The sequence below is a fragment of the Bufo gargarizans genome, chromosome 6 (assembly GCF_014858855.1).
Source record: "Bufo gargarizans isolate SCDJY-AF-19 chromosome 6, ASM1485885v1, whole genome shotgun sequence".
Lineage (NCBI taxonomy): Eukaryota > Metazoa > Chordata > Amphibia > Anura > Bufonidae > Bufo > Bufo gargarizans.
In genome coordinates, this window is record NC_058085.1 from 249600844 (window position 1) to 249620803 (window position 19960).

A 19960-nucleotide genomic window follows, 5' to 3' on the forward strand; every position below is an offset into this window, starting at 1 on the left:
GATGCATATTATCATGTTCCAATTTTTCAAGATTATCAGAAGTATCTGATAATTGCCCTTTTTGTAAGAAACTACTACATTTTCAGTTCCAGGCTCTGCCATTTGGTTTGTCTTCAACCCCCAGGATCTTCTCAGAAATGATGGCGTAAGTCTCAAATACTCTTCATCTTAGAGATCCTGGTGGCCCTGTATCTCGAGGACTTCCTGTATCTTTAAAAGAGGTACTTCTCCACTTGCAAATAGTCCTCTAGACTTTCTGCTCCCTGGGATGGCTGGTGAACCAGGAAAAATCATATCTATCTCCATGGCAACAAAAAGTCTTTTTGAGAATCCTCCTGGATTCTTATCAGTTGACATCTTATCTCCCTCATTAAAAATGTAATTTAAAAATATTCCTTCTTTCGTGGTCTCTACGACCTCAAGAAGAGATGTTATAACCATTCCAGGACTACTTACATCCTCTATTCTTTCAGTCAGGTGGGCTCAAGCCCATACAGGAATCCGCTAACATTTCCTGTTATCCCCCTGGGACAAAAGTCAATCCTCTTTAGACAAAAAAAATTATATCCCTGATCTAGTAAAATGCACTCTCATTTGGTGGATAATTAAGAGAAATCTTCAATTAGGTGTTCCCTGGTGCCTTGAAAATTAGAAAGTGATAACCACAGCTGGTGTCTGTGGTTATCAGCTGGTTGGGGATCACACACTCGACACACAACATGGTCCAGGGGGTTTGGGATCAGAGCTGAAACCTAACCTCTTCCAATCAGAGAGAATTGTCGGTAGTATTTCAGGCCCTAACTGCTCTTGAGGAGACTGTAAAATCTCATCATGTAAAGATCCTATCAGACAATGTGATAAAGTTGTCCATGATATCACATTTTTTTCCCTAGGCAGAAAAGAATATACACTATTGAGGAATTGAACTTGAGCAATTTGTAGTTTTTTTTCGAGCAATTATGCTTATTTTGTATTTTTTTGGGCTAAAGCAGATGCATGAGTGCTTGTTTTTTTGCAACACTTTCTAAGCAGACTCCTTTGCAACGAAACTCCCATTTATTTTTGTAAATAACATTAACATTGTTCTGATTTCTGTGTCTGTTTTTATGTTTTATATAATTTTATTTTATGGTAATTTATTAAACTTTAACAATTTTTTTATTGTAATGTATTGGAATACTTGCGTGTGCATAAATAATACTCACAGGAATCTTCTTGGACATACCTAGAGTATACCTTTTATCCCAGGTTGCCATATAGAACAGACAGCCCCAGTGATTGTCGCTTTTTTTTTATTTTTTTTCCTGTGGGTGTCACATTCATTAGTGATTGAAACATCACAGAAATGTAACAGCTGCAATCAGGGAATTCTCTGATCCTGGTTGTTACCCGGGGTTATAGTTGACAACCCCAGCCATCCTCCCGCAGGCACAGCAGCGATGCCCACAGGATCATTTGCATCTACCTGTACATCCATAAGCACTAATAGTTACACAATTTGTTCCCTAACATGTCACATTTGGCCAAAGCTTTAATTATAACTTCCACAAATTTGCTTTCTGCTATAGGTGGGGAATTGTTCCTGCACTTGGAAAGAGAAGGGATCTTCATGGAGGATACAGCCTGGTATGTCCTGCTGGATGTGGGTGCAGTAGCGTGGCTTTATTTCTGTTTGATTCCTGGTATGTATTTTGTCACATAGCTTCTACTTGGCAGAGATTACCCTTGCTCTAGGACACCTGCATTCTCTGGGGATAATATACAGGGATCTGAAACCAGAAAATGTCATGCTTGGTGCCCATGGTAAGTTAGTGACAGTTAGACATCTGTGTGCTTTCCTGTTTTTGCTGTCATGTATGTCAATCTGTATGCAGTGGTGAAGGATACTGTTGTTTTTAGTTATCCTTTATGTATACAGTAGCAGCATTGTGGCTTACTAACTGACTCTTCTGTTTTATTCATTAGGTCACATCAAACTCACTGACTTTGGACTGTGCAAGGAGTCAATTCATGGAGACAGCATGACACACACCTTCTGTGGAACCGTAGAGTATATGTATGTCCTGTTCTTGCAAGAGTAAAAGACTGTATAGTCTTTATACAAAAGTTTGTGTCCTCCCTCATTCTAAATGAAAAGATTTTTAAGGGAGCATTAGCATATTCATAGTCTATCCTAGCATTAGTATCAGATTGGTGGCTTCTCATCTCTTGGTACTGCTGATCAATTGTTTGAAGGGGCCAGTATGCTTGTGCTAGTCTCTTCAAGGTTTACTTCAGACCATTGACCATTAAGAATATAAACTGAAATATGATTTTCATTTGTATGTGAGCGCCGAAAATAGCCGAGCAGGAGACTCGGCTATTTTCGAAAGTCCCATTTAAATGAATGGGCGGCGCACCCTGCAAGCATGGCTTCCGCTCCATTCACTTCTATAGGGCTGAGAGAAATAACTGAGCCAGTGCTTGGCTATTTTTGGAGCTCTCGAAATGGAAGGTGGCCGCGAATGCCTGGTGCACCCTCTGGGATTTTGCGGGCATAGGTGCAGGTCCCCAATGTTTGAAATGGAAATAACCCTTTAAGTTTTGCATGGATAAAACTAGAGAAAAAAATGCCAATTTATTTTTTACATTTCATGTAATTAATCAAATGAGTGCCACAACATATACCATGCATCCAATAACACAGTGGTTATGTCTTAGGCCTCCATTTTTTTTTTTTTTTGTGAACTTTCAGCCTTTAGGAGGTATGCTGGATCTGTGAACAGAAACGCCACACCCGTGTACAGACGTTTTTATTGTAGCTTTAGTAGAAGATAGAGGACAAGGCTGCTAGACATTAGATTATGTTCTCTCACCATCCTCCCTTTCCTTTGTGACACTTGAAGGCCTGCGGTGTCATCACAATGTCACTGGTTTCCATTGCAAAGATGCTACCTGCTTTGGGGTCCTAATGCTTAGACACTATGTTTAGGATTTTTTAAGACAGGGAGTTGATCATTTCAGGTCCCTGTCACTTCTGGAGGACCAGGCTGACACAGTGTCATTCCTATCTCATTAATAACCAAGCCCTATGTAGCATAAGGGGGATTTGAGTCATTTATCGTTCTTGTTAGCTTCTTAGACAACTCTTAAGATCTTAAAGGGGTTCTTCAACCCTTTACAAGTGATGACCTATCTTCAGGATAGGCCATCACTATCTGATCAGTGGGGGTCCGACACCCCACAACTGTTCTGCAGTAGCTCTGTCTATTGTGCAGTGGACTGAGCTGGTTACTGCCGTGCTGCTCCTATTGAAATAAATGGAACCACCGCTGGAGTAACCAGCTCCATCGTCTGCACTTAGGGAATCAATTTCACTTAGAGAATCTACAAAGAAAAGGTATTTGACAAGAGATGTCTGAACTTTGGCATAAAACTGTTGTACATACACAAACCAAAAATATAAATGGTAGGCTTTCTCTTTCTCTGAAACTTTTAGTCACAATTGCCAAATGTGCAGACTAAACGTGCAATGTCTTAAAGCGTGTTATGTGCGTTCTTGGATTTGCTGCTTCTGGAGCTGCAAGCTCCGCACTCAGTGGATGCTCTCTGTAAAACATGCGGTCTCTTCGAAAATGGAGCTCAGGGATATATAAACTGCTGTGTGCATATAATACAGACTTGCATAGGTGTTTCTACTATACTCAAGAGTTATGTATATCCATTTCCCAGTATTAAACTTGTTGGTTGAACATTTGTCACTGATGCCAGGAAATGTTCACACATAGATTCAGTAAGGCATGACTTTGTAGGGTAAGTTGTGGTCAAAGAAGAAGGGTTCAATGTGCCTCAGTGGACCAGAAGGGAGAGGCTCCATTCAAGGCCTCTGTCGCAGATTCCGTCAAAAACACTGGACAAAAAATTCCTGCATGCAGGACTTTTTGGGCCGGTAAAAAAAAAAACAGGATTCCGAACAAAAAAAAACGAACGGACTCCATTGTAGTCTGTTCAGGTCAGGTATGTGCCTTATCCTGCACTTCTGTCATTTCCATTGTTCTCCGCTAAAGGAGTAGAACAAGGGAAATCTTTTGCGTGTTGTGACTCTGCCTTACAGAAAAAGTTGCCGTATGAGATTTGAAGTAGCTGACAAGGGTAGCTGTTAGACAACTACTTCCCATCCAATAAATTAAAGGCAGGAAATGTCGTCTGGAGCAGAAAAGTCTGAGCTCACAAGAGACATATTACACATAAGGATTTAGGGCGAAACATTGAACATAGTATCATTTATCAAAGTCTTGCTTTTTCTGTCTTCCAGGGCCCCTGAAATTTTTGCTCGCAAAGGACACAACCGGGCAGTGGACTGGTGGAGTCTAGGGATTCTGTTGTACGATATGCTGACTGGTTCAGTGAGTGTCCAGTGTTGTCTCACATTTGTGTAATTTTCTAGTTTTTGTTTCAGGTTTTTGACTAACCCCTTAAACAGAACCTGTCACCTAGAAAATGCATATTAAACTGCCAACATTACATTATAGAAGCCAGTAGATTGATTTTACATTTGTTTTTGTTCTAAGTGTCAGATACGCCTAATGCCACAAAAAATACTTTTATTCCCCTGCTTGTGATATGTAAATTAGAGTCTTGAAGCATACTCTCACATACAGCTTGACCTTGTCATTCCCGTATTGCACTCTGCCGCTATGAACTAGTTTTCAGCAGCTCAATCTACAGACTTCTATAAGGTAATGGTGGCGGTTTAATGTGCATTTTCTTGACAAGTTCCCTTTAAAGACCAAGCTCGTTTGGACCTAAATACCCACTTACATTTTATTGCTTCTCCTGCAGCAACCATATTATTTTTTTTGTTTCATAGACGTGGCTGTATCGGGCCTTTTTTATGTCAGAGAAATTGTGTTTATTGGCACTATTTGGGTGTACATATGAATTATTGTGGCCTTTTTTTATTACCTTTTGTTTTTACCTATTAACATGTACCTCGAGTTATAAACATGTTTTCAGAAATTAATAGTATAGGTGAATATAAGTAACTTTGCAATATATCTTATTAAAAAATTATCCTTACTCATGGGGCTTCTCAGGCTGGTTTTACTGTTTCCCTTCACTCAGCCTCTTATATCAATTAACTCTCCATCTTCAGCCTCACACACAAAAGTTTATGGAGGGCTGAAGAGGTTGCTGCCAGCTAGTAAGGGATTTAATACCTCACTGCGAACAGTAGCAGAGCCTTATCTTACTAGAAAAAGTAGAGTTAAAATTGCTAAGTGTAGCAGAGCTAAGGAACTGCAGTTTGTGTGTCATCTAGCAAAGAGCAAAGCATTTTTCTTTAATAAGATATATTATAAAGTTTCTTATATTCTGTATGCTAATACATACATACTAATCTCTTTTTTAACAGCACGCTTAATACACAGACAGTCCCTTTCAAGGCTTATTGCACAGGGGTTCTCCAATCCTAAATGCTGTCACTGGGAAACCCAATAACTTGATCGAAGGGGAGCCACCTTTGATCAGGCCACAGTCAAGAGTGATTAAAGGGTTTATCTCATCTCGCTATTTCTAAGGTGAAATGAGAAACAGTCCGGACCAACTCCCGACCAGGAAATAGCAGAGCGCTTGAGAGCTACAGAAACAGCGTAGCACAGCAAACAATGCATGGCAGTGAGAGCTACTGAAACAACAGAGTGACGGAGCACTCTGCTGTTTCCCGGCCAGGAGGTGGTCAGGACTGTGCCTCATCTCGCCTTACTAACAGCGAGATGAGACAAACCCTTTAAATCTTTAATCCCAGTCATTAGAACAGGAGCTAGGCTGTCATTAGATAGTGAAGCTGTTGTTCTACGATGGCACGGGGTACCTGTGCAAGCCTTATTCTACAAAGCAGTAGAATGAGGCCCATTAAAAGGGTTACCCGAGTTAAACAAAAACTTGGGCAGCCCCAGTGATTGTGGTAAAATAATCAATGCTCACCCATTTTCTCTCCACCGCTTCCATCGCTAAACTGTACCACTGCAGCCAATCATTGGAGTTCCCAGTGATTGGTTGCATGGTGCGTTCTTCATTCACTTCTATAGGTGTCCGGGAGCTTGGCTCTTTTTTGAAACTCCCATAGCAATGAAGGGAGCTCATATGTTCAGTCTGGTAGCCATGTATAGACAATAGTGGCTTTAAACATTTTTTTTACTAGTCACTCAAAGGTATGATCGTGGGGTGGCATGATTGGGTACCTCATTATTCTGATATATTTGAAGTGTTTTAATTAAAGTTTTTTATTTATTGGAATATAAATAATTTTACTGTAGTACCACTGCTGAAAGAATAGGGAACCTGTTGTTTGAATCCCACGTAAGTCTATACATGACCTCCAGACTGATTGTATGGTGGAATCCACCAAGCCTTGTCTCTGGTGTGTGATATGGTACAACTCTTACATGTTATGTCCTTTTTGTCTCCCCACCTTTCCCCTAATTCCAGCCCCCCTTTACTGGAAACAACAGGAAGAAGATCATCGACAAGATTCTGAAAGGAAAACCATCATTCCCGCCTTATCTTACACCAGATGCCTGCGATCTCTTGAAGAAGGTAACAGGTCCTATCAACCTTTACTCTTGACTGTTTCTATGCTATTGATTCTTCTCTTTACTCAATAGTGACTTTTTTCAGCTTCTGAAGAAAAATCCATCTCAAAGGCTGGGATCTGGACAAGCGGATGTGGCGGACATTCAGGTGCCATTATGTTACTTTTTAGGCTGCTTGACTTTGGAGATGTTACTTCATGTTGTTTTTATCTATTCCTTTTAATGTGCAGAAACACCCGTTTTTCAGACATATCCATTGGGAGGATCTTCTACAGTGTAAAATAGAACCACCATATAACCCTAACCTGGTAAGTTTAGAGAGTAAGAGTGAGGCAGTTTGGTGTGAAAATAGAGTGGTGCTATGGATACCACCTGTTTAAGGTATGTATGTTAAACAACCTACCCCTCCAACTGAAGTATGGCAAACATTTAGTGGCATAAGCCACACTTACTGTTAGTTGGGGGACATGAATGATTGTGCCACCGAACTCCCTACAGGTAAGCAAGTCTGCCTCGGCTGCCCACTGAAAGAGCCAGGGGTGCCCATCAGATGGATGGACTAAAGCCTACTGTATCTCAATGGGAAGTAATTTTTTATTCCCCATCATTCTTCATGGCTGTCCAAATCTGACCTGCCGAAGAATTTCAAATTTGTAAGGTAAACTACAATCGGCTGTATAGACTGCAAAAAAAGGTAGTATCAGGCCCCTTTCACACGACCGAGTTTTCTGCCCTGGTGCGATGCATGAAGTGAACACATAGCACCCGCACTAAATCCTGACCCTTTAATTTCAAAGGGTCTGTGCACATGTGCACTTTTTTTTTTCATGCATAAGTTCTGCATTACGTGAGAATCGCAGCATGTTCTATTTTCTGCGTTTTTTCACGCAGTCCTGGCCCCATAGAAGTGAATGGGGCTTCAGTGAAAAACGCACTGCATCTGGATGCAGTCCAGGTGCAATGTGTTTTTCACTGAAGGTTGCTAGGATCTGTTGTTTGTAAACCTTAATTTTTTTTTCACATGTGAAAAAAGCATCAAAACGCATTGCACCCATGCGGAAAAAGCTGAACGCAATCGCAGACAAAACTGACGGAACTTGCTTGCCAAATGGTGCGAGTTTCACTGAACGCATCCTGAATGCATACTCAGCCTATCCATATCATTCGTGTGAAAGAGGCCTTACATGGCAGCCATTCAGGTGAATGGCAGTCTACATGGACAGCTTAAAGGGGCTTTCTGAGACTTAAATACTGATGACCTGTCCTCTGCATAGGTGGTCACAACACACCGGACCCCACCAATCAGCTGTTTGAGAAGGCAGCAGCACTCACTACGGCCTTTTCTCCGCTTTCCCTAGGTTAAGTGACAACCCGTTCATCGGTCACATAGCATAGGCACAGCGCAGCTCAGTGAATGGAGCTAAGCTACAGTCCTGATCAAAGGTTTAAGACAACTTGAAAAATGGCAAAAAATCATATTTTACATTGTTAGATCTTAACAAGGTTCCAAGTAGAGCTTCAACATGCAACATGAAGTAATGAGAGTGAGACAAAACATTTTTTGAGCATTCAATTCATTAAAAATAACAATTAAACTGAAACCGGCTGTTTTTCAGCTGATCCAAATTTTAGGACCACATGCCTTTAAAAGGCCAAATCTGTGCAAAGATGTGGATTCATTGTCATTTTCTGTCAGGTAGTCACACGTTGTGATGGCAAAGGCAAAAAAACTCTCCCCTTTTTAACGTGGTCGGGTTGTTGAACTGCATAAGCAGGGTCTCTCACAGCGCGCCATCGCTGCTGAGGTGGGACGCAGTAAGGGCTCTTTCACACTTGCGTTGTCTGGATCCGTCGTGTACTCCATTTGCCGGAATTACACACCAGATCCGGAAAAACGCATAAGAACGCATAATTTTTTCTTTCCGGATGCGTCTTTCTGGCTTTTTTGGTAAGATACTGATCCGAAAATCCTGAAGCCAACATCAAAAAAAAATTTCCGGATCCGTCGTGTACTGATGAGCGGATCCGGTATGTAAATTATTTCTTATCAGAACATTTCTAGTATGTTTTAACTAATAAAATATGCAAGGGACAAACACACACTCACCTCCAGGAGCTTCTTTCACGCCCTGTCTTCTCCCGCGCGGGCTGTCTAGTGAAAGTTTTCGCGCCAGCTAAGCCCTTCCTACTTCCTGGCGCAGACGCAACTTCCGGATCCGTCGTTGCGTCGTAACAACTGAAGATGTTAGGACGGATCCGGAATAATACATTTCAATGGGCTATTATTCCGGATCCGTCGATGCGGCAAGTTTTCAGGATTTTTGACCGGAGCAAAAAGCGCAGCATGCCGCGGTATTTTCTCCGGCCAAAAAAACGTTCCGGTCCTGAACTGAAGAAATCCTGATGCATACTGAATGGATTTCTCTCCATTCAGAATGCATGGGGATAATCCTGATCAGGATTTTTCCGGCATAGAGCCCCGACGACGGAACTCTATGCCGGAAAAGAAAAGCGCAAGTGTGAAAGAGCCCTAAGACAGTCATTTGGAATTTCTTAAATGATCCTGAGGGTTATGGAACAAAAAAGTCAAGTGGAAGACCCAAAAAAATTGTCATCAGCACTGAGCCGGAGGATCCAATTGGCTGTCCGTCAAGACACTGGACGATCCTCGACCCAAATTAAGGCCCTTACTGGTGCTGACTGCAGCCCCATAACCATCAGACGGCATCTGAGACTGAAGGGCTTCAAAAACTAAAAACGTCTTCAAAGACCTCGTCTCCTTGAACGCCACAGAACTGCTCGTTTGGACTTTGTAAGAGAGCACCAAACATGGGACATTTAAAGGTGGAAGAAAGTTTTATTCTCTGATGAGAAAAAATTTAACCTTGATGGTTTCCAACGTTACTGGCATGACAAGCAGATCCCACCTGAGATGTTTTCTACGCGCCACAGTGGGGGGGGCGCCATAATGGTCTGGGGTGCTTTTTCCTTCAGTGGAACAATGGAGCTTCAGGAAGTGCAGGGGCGTCAATCGGCCGCTGGCTATGTCCAGATGTTGCAGAGAGCATTCCTCATGACTGAGGGCCCTCGTCTGTGTGGTAACGACTGGGTTTTTCAACAGGACAACGCTACAGTACACAATGCCCGCAGGACAAGGGACTTCTTCCAGGAGAATAACATCACTCTTTTGGCCCATCCTGCGTGTTCCCCTGATCTAAATCCAATTGAGAACCTTTGGGAATGAATGGCAAGGGAAGTTTACAAAAATGGACAACAGGTCCAGACAGTAGATCAGGGTGGATTTGATTTAAATCAAACCGATTTAAATCCCGATTTAAATCACTAGTCAGTAAGGCTTGATTTAAATCATAGTTTTTTACATAAAGATTCATATTTGGACAATTTTTCTGTTGTACTTAGGAAGGAGAAAAATAATCATTACCTTAATAATAACAGTTTAAGGCTACTTTCACACTAGCGTTCGGGTGTCCGCTTGTGAGCTCCGTTTGAAGGGGCTCACAAGCGGACCCGAACGCATCCGTACTGCCCTAATGCATTCTGAGTGGATGCGGATCCGCTCAGAATGCATCAGTCTGGCAGCGTTCAGCCTCCGCTCCGCTCAGCAGGCGGACTCCTGAATGCTGCTTGCAGCGTTCGGGTGTCTGCCTGGCCGTGCGGAGGCATGCGGATCCGTCCAGACTTACAATGCAAGTCAATGGGGACGGATCCGTTTGAAGTTGACACACTATGGCTCAATCTTCAAACGGATCCGTCACCCATTGACTTTACAATGAAAGTCTGGACGGATCCGTCTGAGGCTACTTTCACACTTAGAAATTTTTTAACATTATAATGCAGACGGATCCGTACTGAACGGAGCCACTGTCTGCATTATATGAGTGGATCCGTCTCAGACGGATCCGCTCTGAACGCAAGTGTGAAAGTAGCCTAAATAGGATTTATTCAAATGAAACAATAACATTACAGCATGTTATTTGCTTAAACATCCATGTTTGTTAACTAATTTGGCTAAAGAAAATATATATATATTTTAAGTGACTTCCACCAGTTCACTGGTGTGACTTTCTTTAAAATATCTTCAGCAAACATATATTTCTTGAATGGTTCCCCCTTGGCTTTGAAGTTCATTATAGTTGGCATTACAGATGGATGATTGCTGGATACCCATGTCATAGCTAACTCCTCTTCTTCAACACTTAAGTTTTGACCCTGATACTGGATATTGACAATATTTGCCAAAAAATTAGCTGGAGACAGTGCTTGTCCTATTCGTTGTTTTAATGCTTGAAATTAAATTCTGTCCATGTGTAGTTCTGTTTTTATATGTTCACTCAGTTCCTTCCAAATTTCAACAGCATCGGCAATAAAACAGCTGAATGGATTAATGGAATTTAACAAAAAATTAAACATATACAGCTTTATTCTACATAATTAAAAAAGTAATCTTTATTTCATAATGAAATAACCTTTGGATGGTAATATATTTTCCTCAAAAAGCATTTTATATAAAAAAAAATCAGATTTAAATAAAAAAAATCCTATTTCTCGCCCAGTTTCCTTGGGGGACACAGAGACCTTGGGTATAGCTCATCTCCCTAGGAGGCGTGACACTAAGAAAAAACTGTTAAGCCCCTCCTCCACAGCTATACCCTCAGCCTGGAGAGAGAGGCTGCCAGTTTTTGCTTAGTGTCCAAGGAGGCAAGACACTCCCTGCTACTGCAGGGCTGTTTTCTCCTTGTTTAAATTTTGATTTTTACTTTTTTCTTTTTCTTTTCTTTTTGTTCCAGACAATCAGGGACAACAGAGTCGCACTAGACCTCTCTGTTTCTCCCGGGGTCGAGCTGCGCCAGTGCCGGTCATCCGCACTGCTGCCTCCCCCACAGAAGGCAAGGTGGACCAGGGCAGCCCAGCTCCCCTGCATCCCGCCAGCGCAAGGGTCGCCCGCACGCCAAGCCCCTCTTCCAGCGTCCTGCCACTACGGTGCCAGTAGCTGAAGGGGCGACCCTGCTGGAACGGACCGAGGGTGAAGACGGCTATGGTGAGAGAGTGGCTTCTCCAGCCCTACGACCCCCTCCCCCCACCCCGGTCTCCTGCGTGACTGACCCCCCATACTTTAGCCTATCCAAGCAGAGTGGCTATTGGGTGGCTGGACCTAGGCTGGTCCCTGGGGTGTCGCAAGGCGGCAATCTGCTACAGCACTCACCCATTCCCTCTCTCCCCTCCATAGATCATAAGGGACGCGGCAGCCTCACTACAGGATGGAGGTCCGCGCAAAGAGGGGGCGCTTGCCGGTGCGTGCTCAGGGCAGCCGCAAAACTTTAGTCCACGTTCGCGGCCCGCTGGGCCGCACCATCCGGTGCTGGTCCGGTCGGCCGGACGCCGCAAATTTTGGCCCAGGCGTCGCGGCCTGCTGGGCCGCACCTCACGCTCCTCTCGGGTCCCTGATTCTTCCGGCCGCGGGGTGGGCACCCGCGGCCGGCATTGGCTAGAGCTGTGCTCCAACAGGCCCCGGCCGGCCGTCGGTGCATTCCGGCCGACCGGGCGCTGCATAGTTTGTCAGGCTTCGCGGCCTGCCGACCGCAATTCCGGCACTCGGGGTGGGCTCCCGCGGCCGGTATGTGGGCACCCGCGGCCGGCTTAGGCCGGCCGGTACTTTAAATGCTTGCGGCCCCGGTCATCCGGGCGCCGGTAAAATTTAGGCCCCGGCTTCACGGTCTGCTAGGCCGCAAATTCAGGCCTCTGTGGGGGGGGGGGCGGGAACTCTCCAAGCGCGAATTCTTCCCGCCTGGAGGTTCCCCCGCCCCCAAGAGTTCGCAGCGCCGCCCCCCCCCCCCCCCCCACAGGCCAGATGCCTGTTAACCCTTTGGGTACTGGCCGGCTCCTGATGGGCCCGTACGGCCTGTGCCCCTGTATGGTTGCCCCCCTTTCTGCCTCAGGGAGGCTGTAATATTAATAAATAATAATAATAATATAATAATAATATAATAAAAAAAAAATTTTTTATAATTTTGTTTTAAATAACTGGTCTTGTGGGCTGCGCAGGACGCGGCAGCCTCATCATTCGGTATGCTGTCTGTAGGCATGCCCCCGTCTCTTAGGCGGTATGTCGCGCTCCCCGGCTGCGGCGCTGGCCAGGGCATGTTCCCCCTCCCAGGCGTTTTCTTGCCCTCTCCCGGGATACGGCGCTGGCCAAGTGCATGCATAAAATTTTTCTGGCCAGTATGCGTCACCCAGTTCTGGTGGCTGCAGGTGCATGGCCCTCCTTCCTAGGCGGAATACTGCACTCTCTTTGGCTGCGGCCTGGCCTTGTGCATGACCCCCCCCCCCCCCTTTTTTCTAGGCGGACTGCTGCACTCTCACCGGATGCGGTGCTGGCCATGTGCACGACCCCCTTCCACAGGCGGGACGTTGCACTCACTGGATTCGCTGCCGGCCATGTGCATGAACCCCTTCATAGCCGGAATACTGCACTCTCACCGGTTACGGTGCTGGCCATGTGCATGAACCCCTTCCATAGGAGGTATACTGCACTCTCCCCGGATACGGTGCCGGCCATGTGCACGTTCCCCTTCCATAGGCGGAACACTGGACTCTCACTGGATTCGTTGCCGGCCATGTGCATGAACCCTTCCATAGGCGGAATGCTGCACTCTCACCGGATACGGTGCCGGCCATGTGCGTGTACCCCTCCCATAAGAGGTACTCTGCACTCTCCACGGATACGGTGCCGGCCATGTGCATGTTCCCCTTCCATAGGCGGAACACGAAACCTCACTGGATCTGTTGCCGGCCATGTGCATGACCCCCCCCCCCCCCTTCCGTGTGCGGTGTGCCGCACTCTCACTGGATTCGCTGCTGGCCTTGGACATGTCTCCTTTCCTCAGGCGACATACGTACACTCTCACTGACTGCGTTTGTTCTCTCGCCAGTGCGTTGCTGGCCATGGGCATGGCCCCATCCATGGCGGGGTGCTCGCACTCTCACTGGATGCTATGCTGGCCATGTGCATGACCCCCATTTCTGGGCGGAATACTGCACTCGCTGGGTGTGTTGCCGGTCATGAGCATGCCCTCTAACTTGGGTGGAATGCTTGCACTCCCATGGAATCTGTGCTGGTCTTGTGCATGGCCACCCCTTATTCCATGGGCAGCATTTTGCACGCTCACGCGATCCACGGCTGTCCGTGTTTATGCGGTGCTGAACTGGTACACGTCCCCCTTCATTGGCGGAGTGGTGCACTCTCACGAAATTCGGTGTTGGGTGGATTTTTGCACAATCACTTAATGATAGAATAACCCTGTGCATGCCCCCTTTCCCTAAGTGTACCTTCCTGCGTTCTGCTGGACATGTGCGGCCATGGGCATGGCCCCCTTCTGGGCGGAATATGGTATGTCCTACTTTTCCAAAGTAGGTACTGGCCTTGGTATCCCCCCCTTTTGGGGCGGGCTTCTGCACTCTTGCCGACTGCTGTGTTGGCCAGGTACATTTCCCCCCTTTTCTGGGCAGACTGCTTGCGTTCCATTGCATGCCGTGCTGGTCTTGTGCATGACTGCCTTTCAGGTTGCACTTGCACTTCCGTTGGTACGGTTGGACTCTGGCTGATCCTTCGCTGAGTGACTATTTTTTTGCAGTGAGCGGACTTTCTTGTGCGCTCTGTCCGTTGTTTGGGCCGGGTATGCCTCCTCCTCCCATGGGTGGGTTGGTCTTCTCACTGCTTACGGGGCTACTCGTACGTATGCCTCCCTTTCTCCTGCAACATACCTTTTTTCTCTTGAGATACGATGCTTGCAGCTAGCCTTGCGCTATCTCTCTAAAGAGCTCGTTCTGTCCACCTGTGTGAGCCTACGGTGGTGTTCAACAAACAGCTAATGAATGCCCAATGTGTTCAAAGGTATATATATATACCTTATATATAAGTAGACGAGCTCTACTTGTTCGCTACTGCACCGAGCTGGGTGGTACTCATTCCTTTCGTCCCTTCCGCCCGGGGTGTGTTCGGGGTCCCTAGATGCGTACCCGTTCGTCCTCCCGCGGCATTGTTTCCCTGCGTTGGTGGTCACATAGTCGAGAGTGCTGTCTGCAGCGTCCCTCGAATTCTGCGTTTTCTCTGGCGGGACTACGGTTCCCTCGCCTACTACCATTCCTCCTCTTCAGATGCGGTGTGGTGTGAGTCCTTCCGGTTGGTGCCCTCTGCGCTTCAGTCTGATCTGTTACCAGGTTCGGGCCGCTCTTCTCTGGAAGGTCACCCAACTTCTCTTGGGTGCTCGCGTACCCAGGTCCGGAGGACCTCCATCTTGGGTTCTTCAGGGTATTCGCCTTCTGCGGGCGGTGAACCGGGCGTTTCGGTGTAGCGGGGTTCTGCTCTTGAGCTGTCCTATGGCTTCCCTGTTGCCCACCCCTCCTTTCGGTTGGAGGGTGTTATGCCGGCCTCTGTCTCGACTGCCTTTTCTCGCCGGCTCTGTTTGGCTCCCGCTCGGTACAGTTCACTCCGATGTGGCTTCTGTCCCGGCCATGCTTCAGAGGCTTTCCTTCGCTGCCCTCCCCTCTGGGGAGAGCATGGTTGTTCATGTGGATGGTTCCGGTGTTCCTTTTGGCCTCGTACTGTTTCCCTTGTTCACACTGGCTGTACTAGCTGTGTGCCTATTTACCGGGTCTGCCGCGTTCTGTCCTCCAGCTGGGTGCAGATTGAGTTTTTTTTCCATTCTCGGCAATGGTTCTGCCATGGACTTACCTTCTCGGTAACTTGGGAGGACTACCATTCGGTCAGGGTTGCCCTTGGATCTCCCACACTGGGACTGTAGAACGGCTTCCGTTCTGGCCGTGTTACTGGTCTGCGCATGATCTCGTTGGGTTTTCACCCGCTTGCCCAGGCGACTCTAGCGGGCTCGTTAGTGTTCGCTCCTGGCCGTGTTTCGTCCAGGTTCTGTTGTAGGACTTAGGGTTTTGCCTGGGGTTCTGTGGGAAGCTGGGCGTTTTCCCCTCTCTGCCTTTCTTTCTCCATGGTTCTGTCTTTCTCCAGTCCGGCCTGGACCTGGGACTGGGACCCTGTTGCTTCAAGTGTCGGCGCTGTCCCTCCTCTTTCAGCGTTCCACGGCCCTCTGGGCCTGTCAAGACCTTCTTCCATGGAGCGGCTCTTGGGTTCCCTTTGTACTGCCCTCCGGTACCGCCCTGGGATCTACATACTGGGTTCTTGGCGCTCCTATCTTTCCTTTGGAGCCGTTACAGTAGTTCTCTCTACTCCTTCTGTCCTGTGCGGTTGTGTTTCCGTAGCCGTCGGGTCTCTGACGGGTGCCTGAGTGGCGGTCCTTCTTGTTCCGAGCCTTCTGTCTTTCCATAGGACAGGGCTGTTCTCCATCCCGTCTCTTCCTTCTTTCTGAAGGTGGTGTTTGTCTTTCAGTTCCGCGAGGCATTCGTCCTCCCCTTCCCGCCCCCGGGAACGGACACTTCACCGTTTGGACGTTGTTTGGGCCTTGCGTTTTTGCTTGGAGATCTCCGGCTCTTGTCGACGTTTGGTCTCTTGTGTTTCTAGGAGGTCCGTGCAAGGGTTGCGGCCTCCAGGGTGGCTTCCTCCGCTTTCTCAGAGTGGCTATTGTTGTGGTTACCGCACCAAGGGCAGGGTTCTGCCTTTGGTGTCACTGTCCATTTCACCAGAGCGGTCGGTGTCCCCTGGGCCGGAGGCATTGGGCTTCGGCCATGCATTTGTGCAAGGCGGTCACTGGTCTTCCTTGCACACCTTACCGAGTTCTACAGGGTGCATACTCGGGCTTCAGCGGATGCTGTCTTCGGCTGCCTGGTCTGCAGGCGGCGGTTTCTTGATGCCTTCGGGTGCTTCGCCTTGGTGCTGTAGTCCCTCCCCTCTTGGACTGCTATTGAACGTCCCAAGGTCTCTGTGTCCCCCAAGGAAACTGGGCGAGAAAACGAGATTTTTGTATAACTTACCAGTAAAATCTCTTTCTCGCTCTTTCCTTGGGGGACACAGCACCCACCCATTCTTTGTTTTTATCTACGCGAGTTTCCGAGTTTGTTTTACCCGTTGGGTAGTTGGCTTGTTGGTTCCATTTCTTGGGCTTTGCCTTTTCTCACTACTTGGACACGCAACTGGCAGCCTTTCTCTCCAGGCTGAGGGTATAGCTGTGGAGGAGGGGCTTAACAGTTTTTTCTTAGTGTCACGCCTCCTAGGGAGATGAGCTATACCCAAGGTCTCTGTGTCCCCCAAGGAAAGAGCGAGAAAGAGATTTTACTGGTAAGTTATACAAAAATCTCGTTTTTTTATTTTTTTTAAATCATTGATTTTTATCCACCCTGGGGGATGGCCTTCGTGCGGCTGTCTTCACCACTTGGAGAAATGTTCCCACTCACCTCATGGAAACGCTTGCATCAAGCATGCCAAAATGAATTTTTGAAGTGATAAACAATAATGGCGGAGCGACTCATTACTGAGTTCATGTTTGGAAGTTGGATTTCTGTTTTGGGGGGGGTTTATATTTTTTTGGGAGGTGTGGTCCTAAACGTTTGATCAGCTGAAAAACAACCTGTTTCAGTTTATTCGTTGTTTTCATTAAATTGAATGCTCAAAAAATGTTTTGTCTCACTCCCATTTCTTCTTGTTGCATGTTGAAGCTCTTCTTGGAACCTTGTTAAGATCCAGCCATGCTAAATATGATTTTTTGCCATTTTTCAAGTGGTCTTAAACTTTTGGTCAGGACTGTACAATACCAAGCACAGCTTCCATCAATGTATGGCGCTGTGCTTGGTGAGCACGGAGAAGGCTGTGGTGCTCAGAGGAGCAGCGGTGCCTTCTCAAACAGCTGATTGGTGAGGGTCCTGGGTGTCAGACCCCCACTGATCAGATACTGATGACCTATTCGGAGGATAGGTCATCAGAATTTGAATCTTGGAAAACCCTTTGAAAGTCCATCAGAGTGGGAGCCATTGTTACAGAGGGGAGCCCCAACCATGATGTTCATATGGACAGGGGGGGTTGTCTCCATGAAACAGCCTCTTTAAGAAGTGCACAACTTGCAGTGTATGACTACATGTGATTACTGTACTGTAATGGAACCGTAACAGGAGCTGTCTGTAGCCCTGGACTTAGAGGCTATGTACACATTCTGGGACAGTTTTTTTTTATGATTGCATTTTACTCAATTGAAAATATTGAGCTGTTCTGTCACAAAGGGTTAACTATTTTTCTAGCTGCGTGCATCCTACTGTCACTTGGTGCTGGTCATCTAATGACCCTTATCTCTAAGCAGGGTGGATAAAAATCTGATTTTTTTTTTATTATTGAAAAAATCCAAATTTTTAAATTTAAATCAGATTTTTTTTATTTAAATCGGATTTTTTTTATATAAAATGCTTTTTGAGGAAAATATATTACCAACCAAAGGTTATTCCATCATGAAATAAAGATTTGTTTTTTAATTTCTGTAGAATAAGGCTGTATATGTTTAATTTTTTGAGTAAATAAATTCCATTAATCCATTCACAATGTCATGCTCTTCCAGAGGTTTTTGTAAGATTATTGGGCAGTTTCTCTGCCTACAAGATATTATCACAGATGCTTGGTTTACTTTTGCAGTTCTCAAAACTGAAGTTGACTCAGCAGAGATCACGTGCTTCTTCTTCACAGCAAAAATGTTATAACATGGACAGAGTTGAGAAAAATACCTTAATCCTAACTTCTACAAACCTATGAATGCAGAATCAACCTAATCAAACTAATATGAAAAGTTCTTATTCTAAAAATCTTCATCTACTTGCATATTATAAGTTATACCAGCAAGAATTGGTCTTTATGTAGAAAACTATGATTTAAATCAAACCTTACTGACTAGCGAGTTAAATCGTGATTTAAATCAAATCCACCCTGTCTCAAAGGGTCATAAACACTTATTTAAAGGGAACCTGTCACCAGTTGTTTGGTGTCCTAACTATGGGCAACAAAAATAAGTGAACCCTTCAGCTCCCTATCTGACGGAGCAGAGAGAAAATTCAGATCCTGCTAGTAAAGCATCTCAGTTCTGTACAGAGAAAAGGAGTCCATATTTTTAATGACTAATTGAAAACAATTTTTTTTAGCTCATAATGAGTACAATGCACTTATAAAAAAAAAAATGCCTCCAAAGGTACATAGCCTTTAATGGGTGATGAATCTCAATATGTGTAGATCACAGCAGTCAGTTATACAATATGGGACTTTGGGTGTTTTCTTAATTGTGGGAATAAACCCTGTAATGTCTGCTAATGTATAGGTTTGCTATGGTGTATAAATGATGATGGAAGTGGTGTGTCTCTCTCATAATCAGTGCACAACATGCTCAAGAGCTATACTGATCTCAAAAAGTAAAGAGGGATACTATTTTTTGCACCGATGGGAAAGGTGAAAAATAATCAGTTTTCTTGCAGATTTCTGAGGATGATACAAGTCACTTTGGTGCTCACTTCACCAGGCAGACACCTATAGACAGTCCTGATGCAATCATCAGTGAGAGTGCAAACCAGGCATTCTTGGTATGTAACTGACTTAGAATTGGCCAAGTTGCCCATTTCTGTAGGAATTCTTATTATTTCCTGTTTAATTTCTATTGCTGTAGGGTTTCACATACATAGCTCCATCTGTTTTGGACAGTCTTCGAGACGTCTTTAGCTTCCAGTCTTGGCATCAATCACCCCACCCTCAACCACACAGGCAAGTATTTCCCTCTTTTTTTACTGTTTTGTAATAGGAGTTGTGTAATTCCAGCTTTGAAGCAAAACATGTAGCAATTATTTCTAATTAGTAAAATAGATCTTCTAGGGTCATGTAGCCAGGACCATATTTTCATTATTATGGTTCTTTAACCACTTCCCATCTGCGCCATTTGCCCCCTTCCTGACCAGGCATAATTTAGCAAAACTGGCATATCTCACTTTATGTGGTAATAACTGGAACGCCTTTACTTATCCAAGCCATTCAGAGATTGTTTCCTCGTGACACATTGTACTTCGTGATAGTCAGAAATTTGAAGAAGATGATGATCAGCCGGCACTCCGTAATAATTAGCGTGGTGCTCGCGTCCGAGATCACGATCTCATGACTATAGTAAAGAAAGACCGGCACTCACTGAATCTTGAAGAAATGAAATCTTTATTGTCACATATAATCCGTGACGCATTTCGACTCAAGTCTGGAGCCTTTCTCAAACGTATAGGATATGATACAAACAGAACTGAAACACGGCATTTAAATAACCCGCCAAGTCGGAAATGACATCACATTACCATGGTAGCAAAATCAACAAACACAATCAGCCAATTGGAATATAAGGCAGGTAAAAAGAAAAGGAAGGAAAAGATCCCAGCCGCAATCAATTAGCAATTCAAAT

At 45.5% G+C, this 19960-nt stretch overlaps 1 protein-coding gene across 1 annotated transcript in view; it reads left to right on the forward strand.

Annotated features, from left to right (window-relative positions):
- Nucleotides 1–19960, forward strand: part of RPS6KB2 (ribosomal protein S6 kinase B2) — a 57302-nt gene that overhangs the window by 13015 nt on the left and 24327 nt on the right. The window contains exons 6-14 of the mRNA XM_044299005.1: nt 1569–1626; nt 1703–1803; nt 1966–2056; nt 4295–4385; nt 6469–6576; nt 6658–6720; nt 6803–6880; nt 19002–19106; nt 19190–19284. Coding sequence (XP_044154940.1) covers nt 1569–1626; nt 1703–1803; nt 1966–2056; nt 4295–4385; nt 6469–6576; nt 6658–6720; nt 6803–6880; nt 19002–19106; nt 19190–19284 — 790 coding nt within the window. The remainder of the gene's footprint in view (nt 1–1568; nt 1627–1702; nt 1804–1965; nt 2057–4294; nt 4386–6468; nt 6577–6657; nt 6721–6802; nt 6881–19001; nt 19107–19189; nt 19285–19960) is intronic.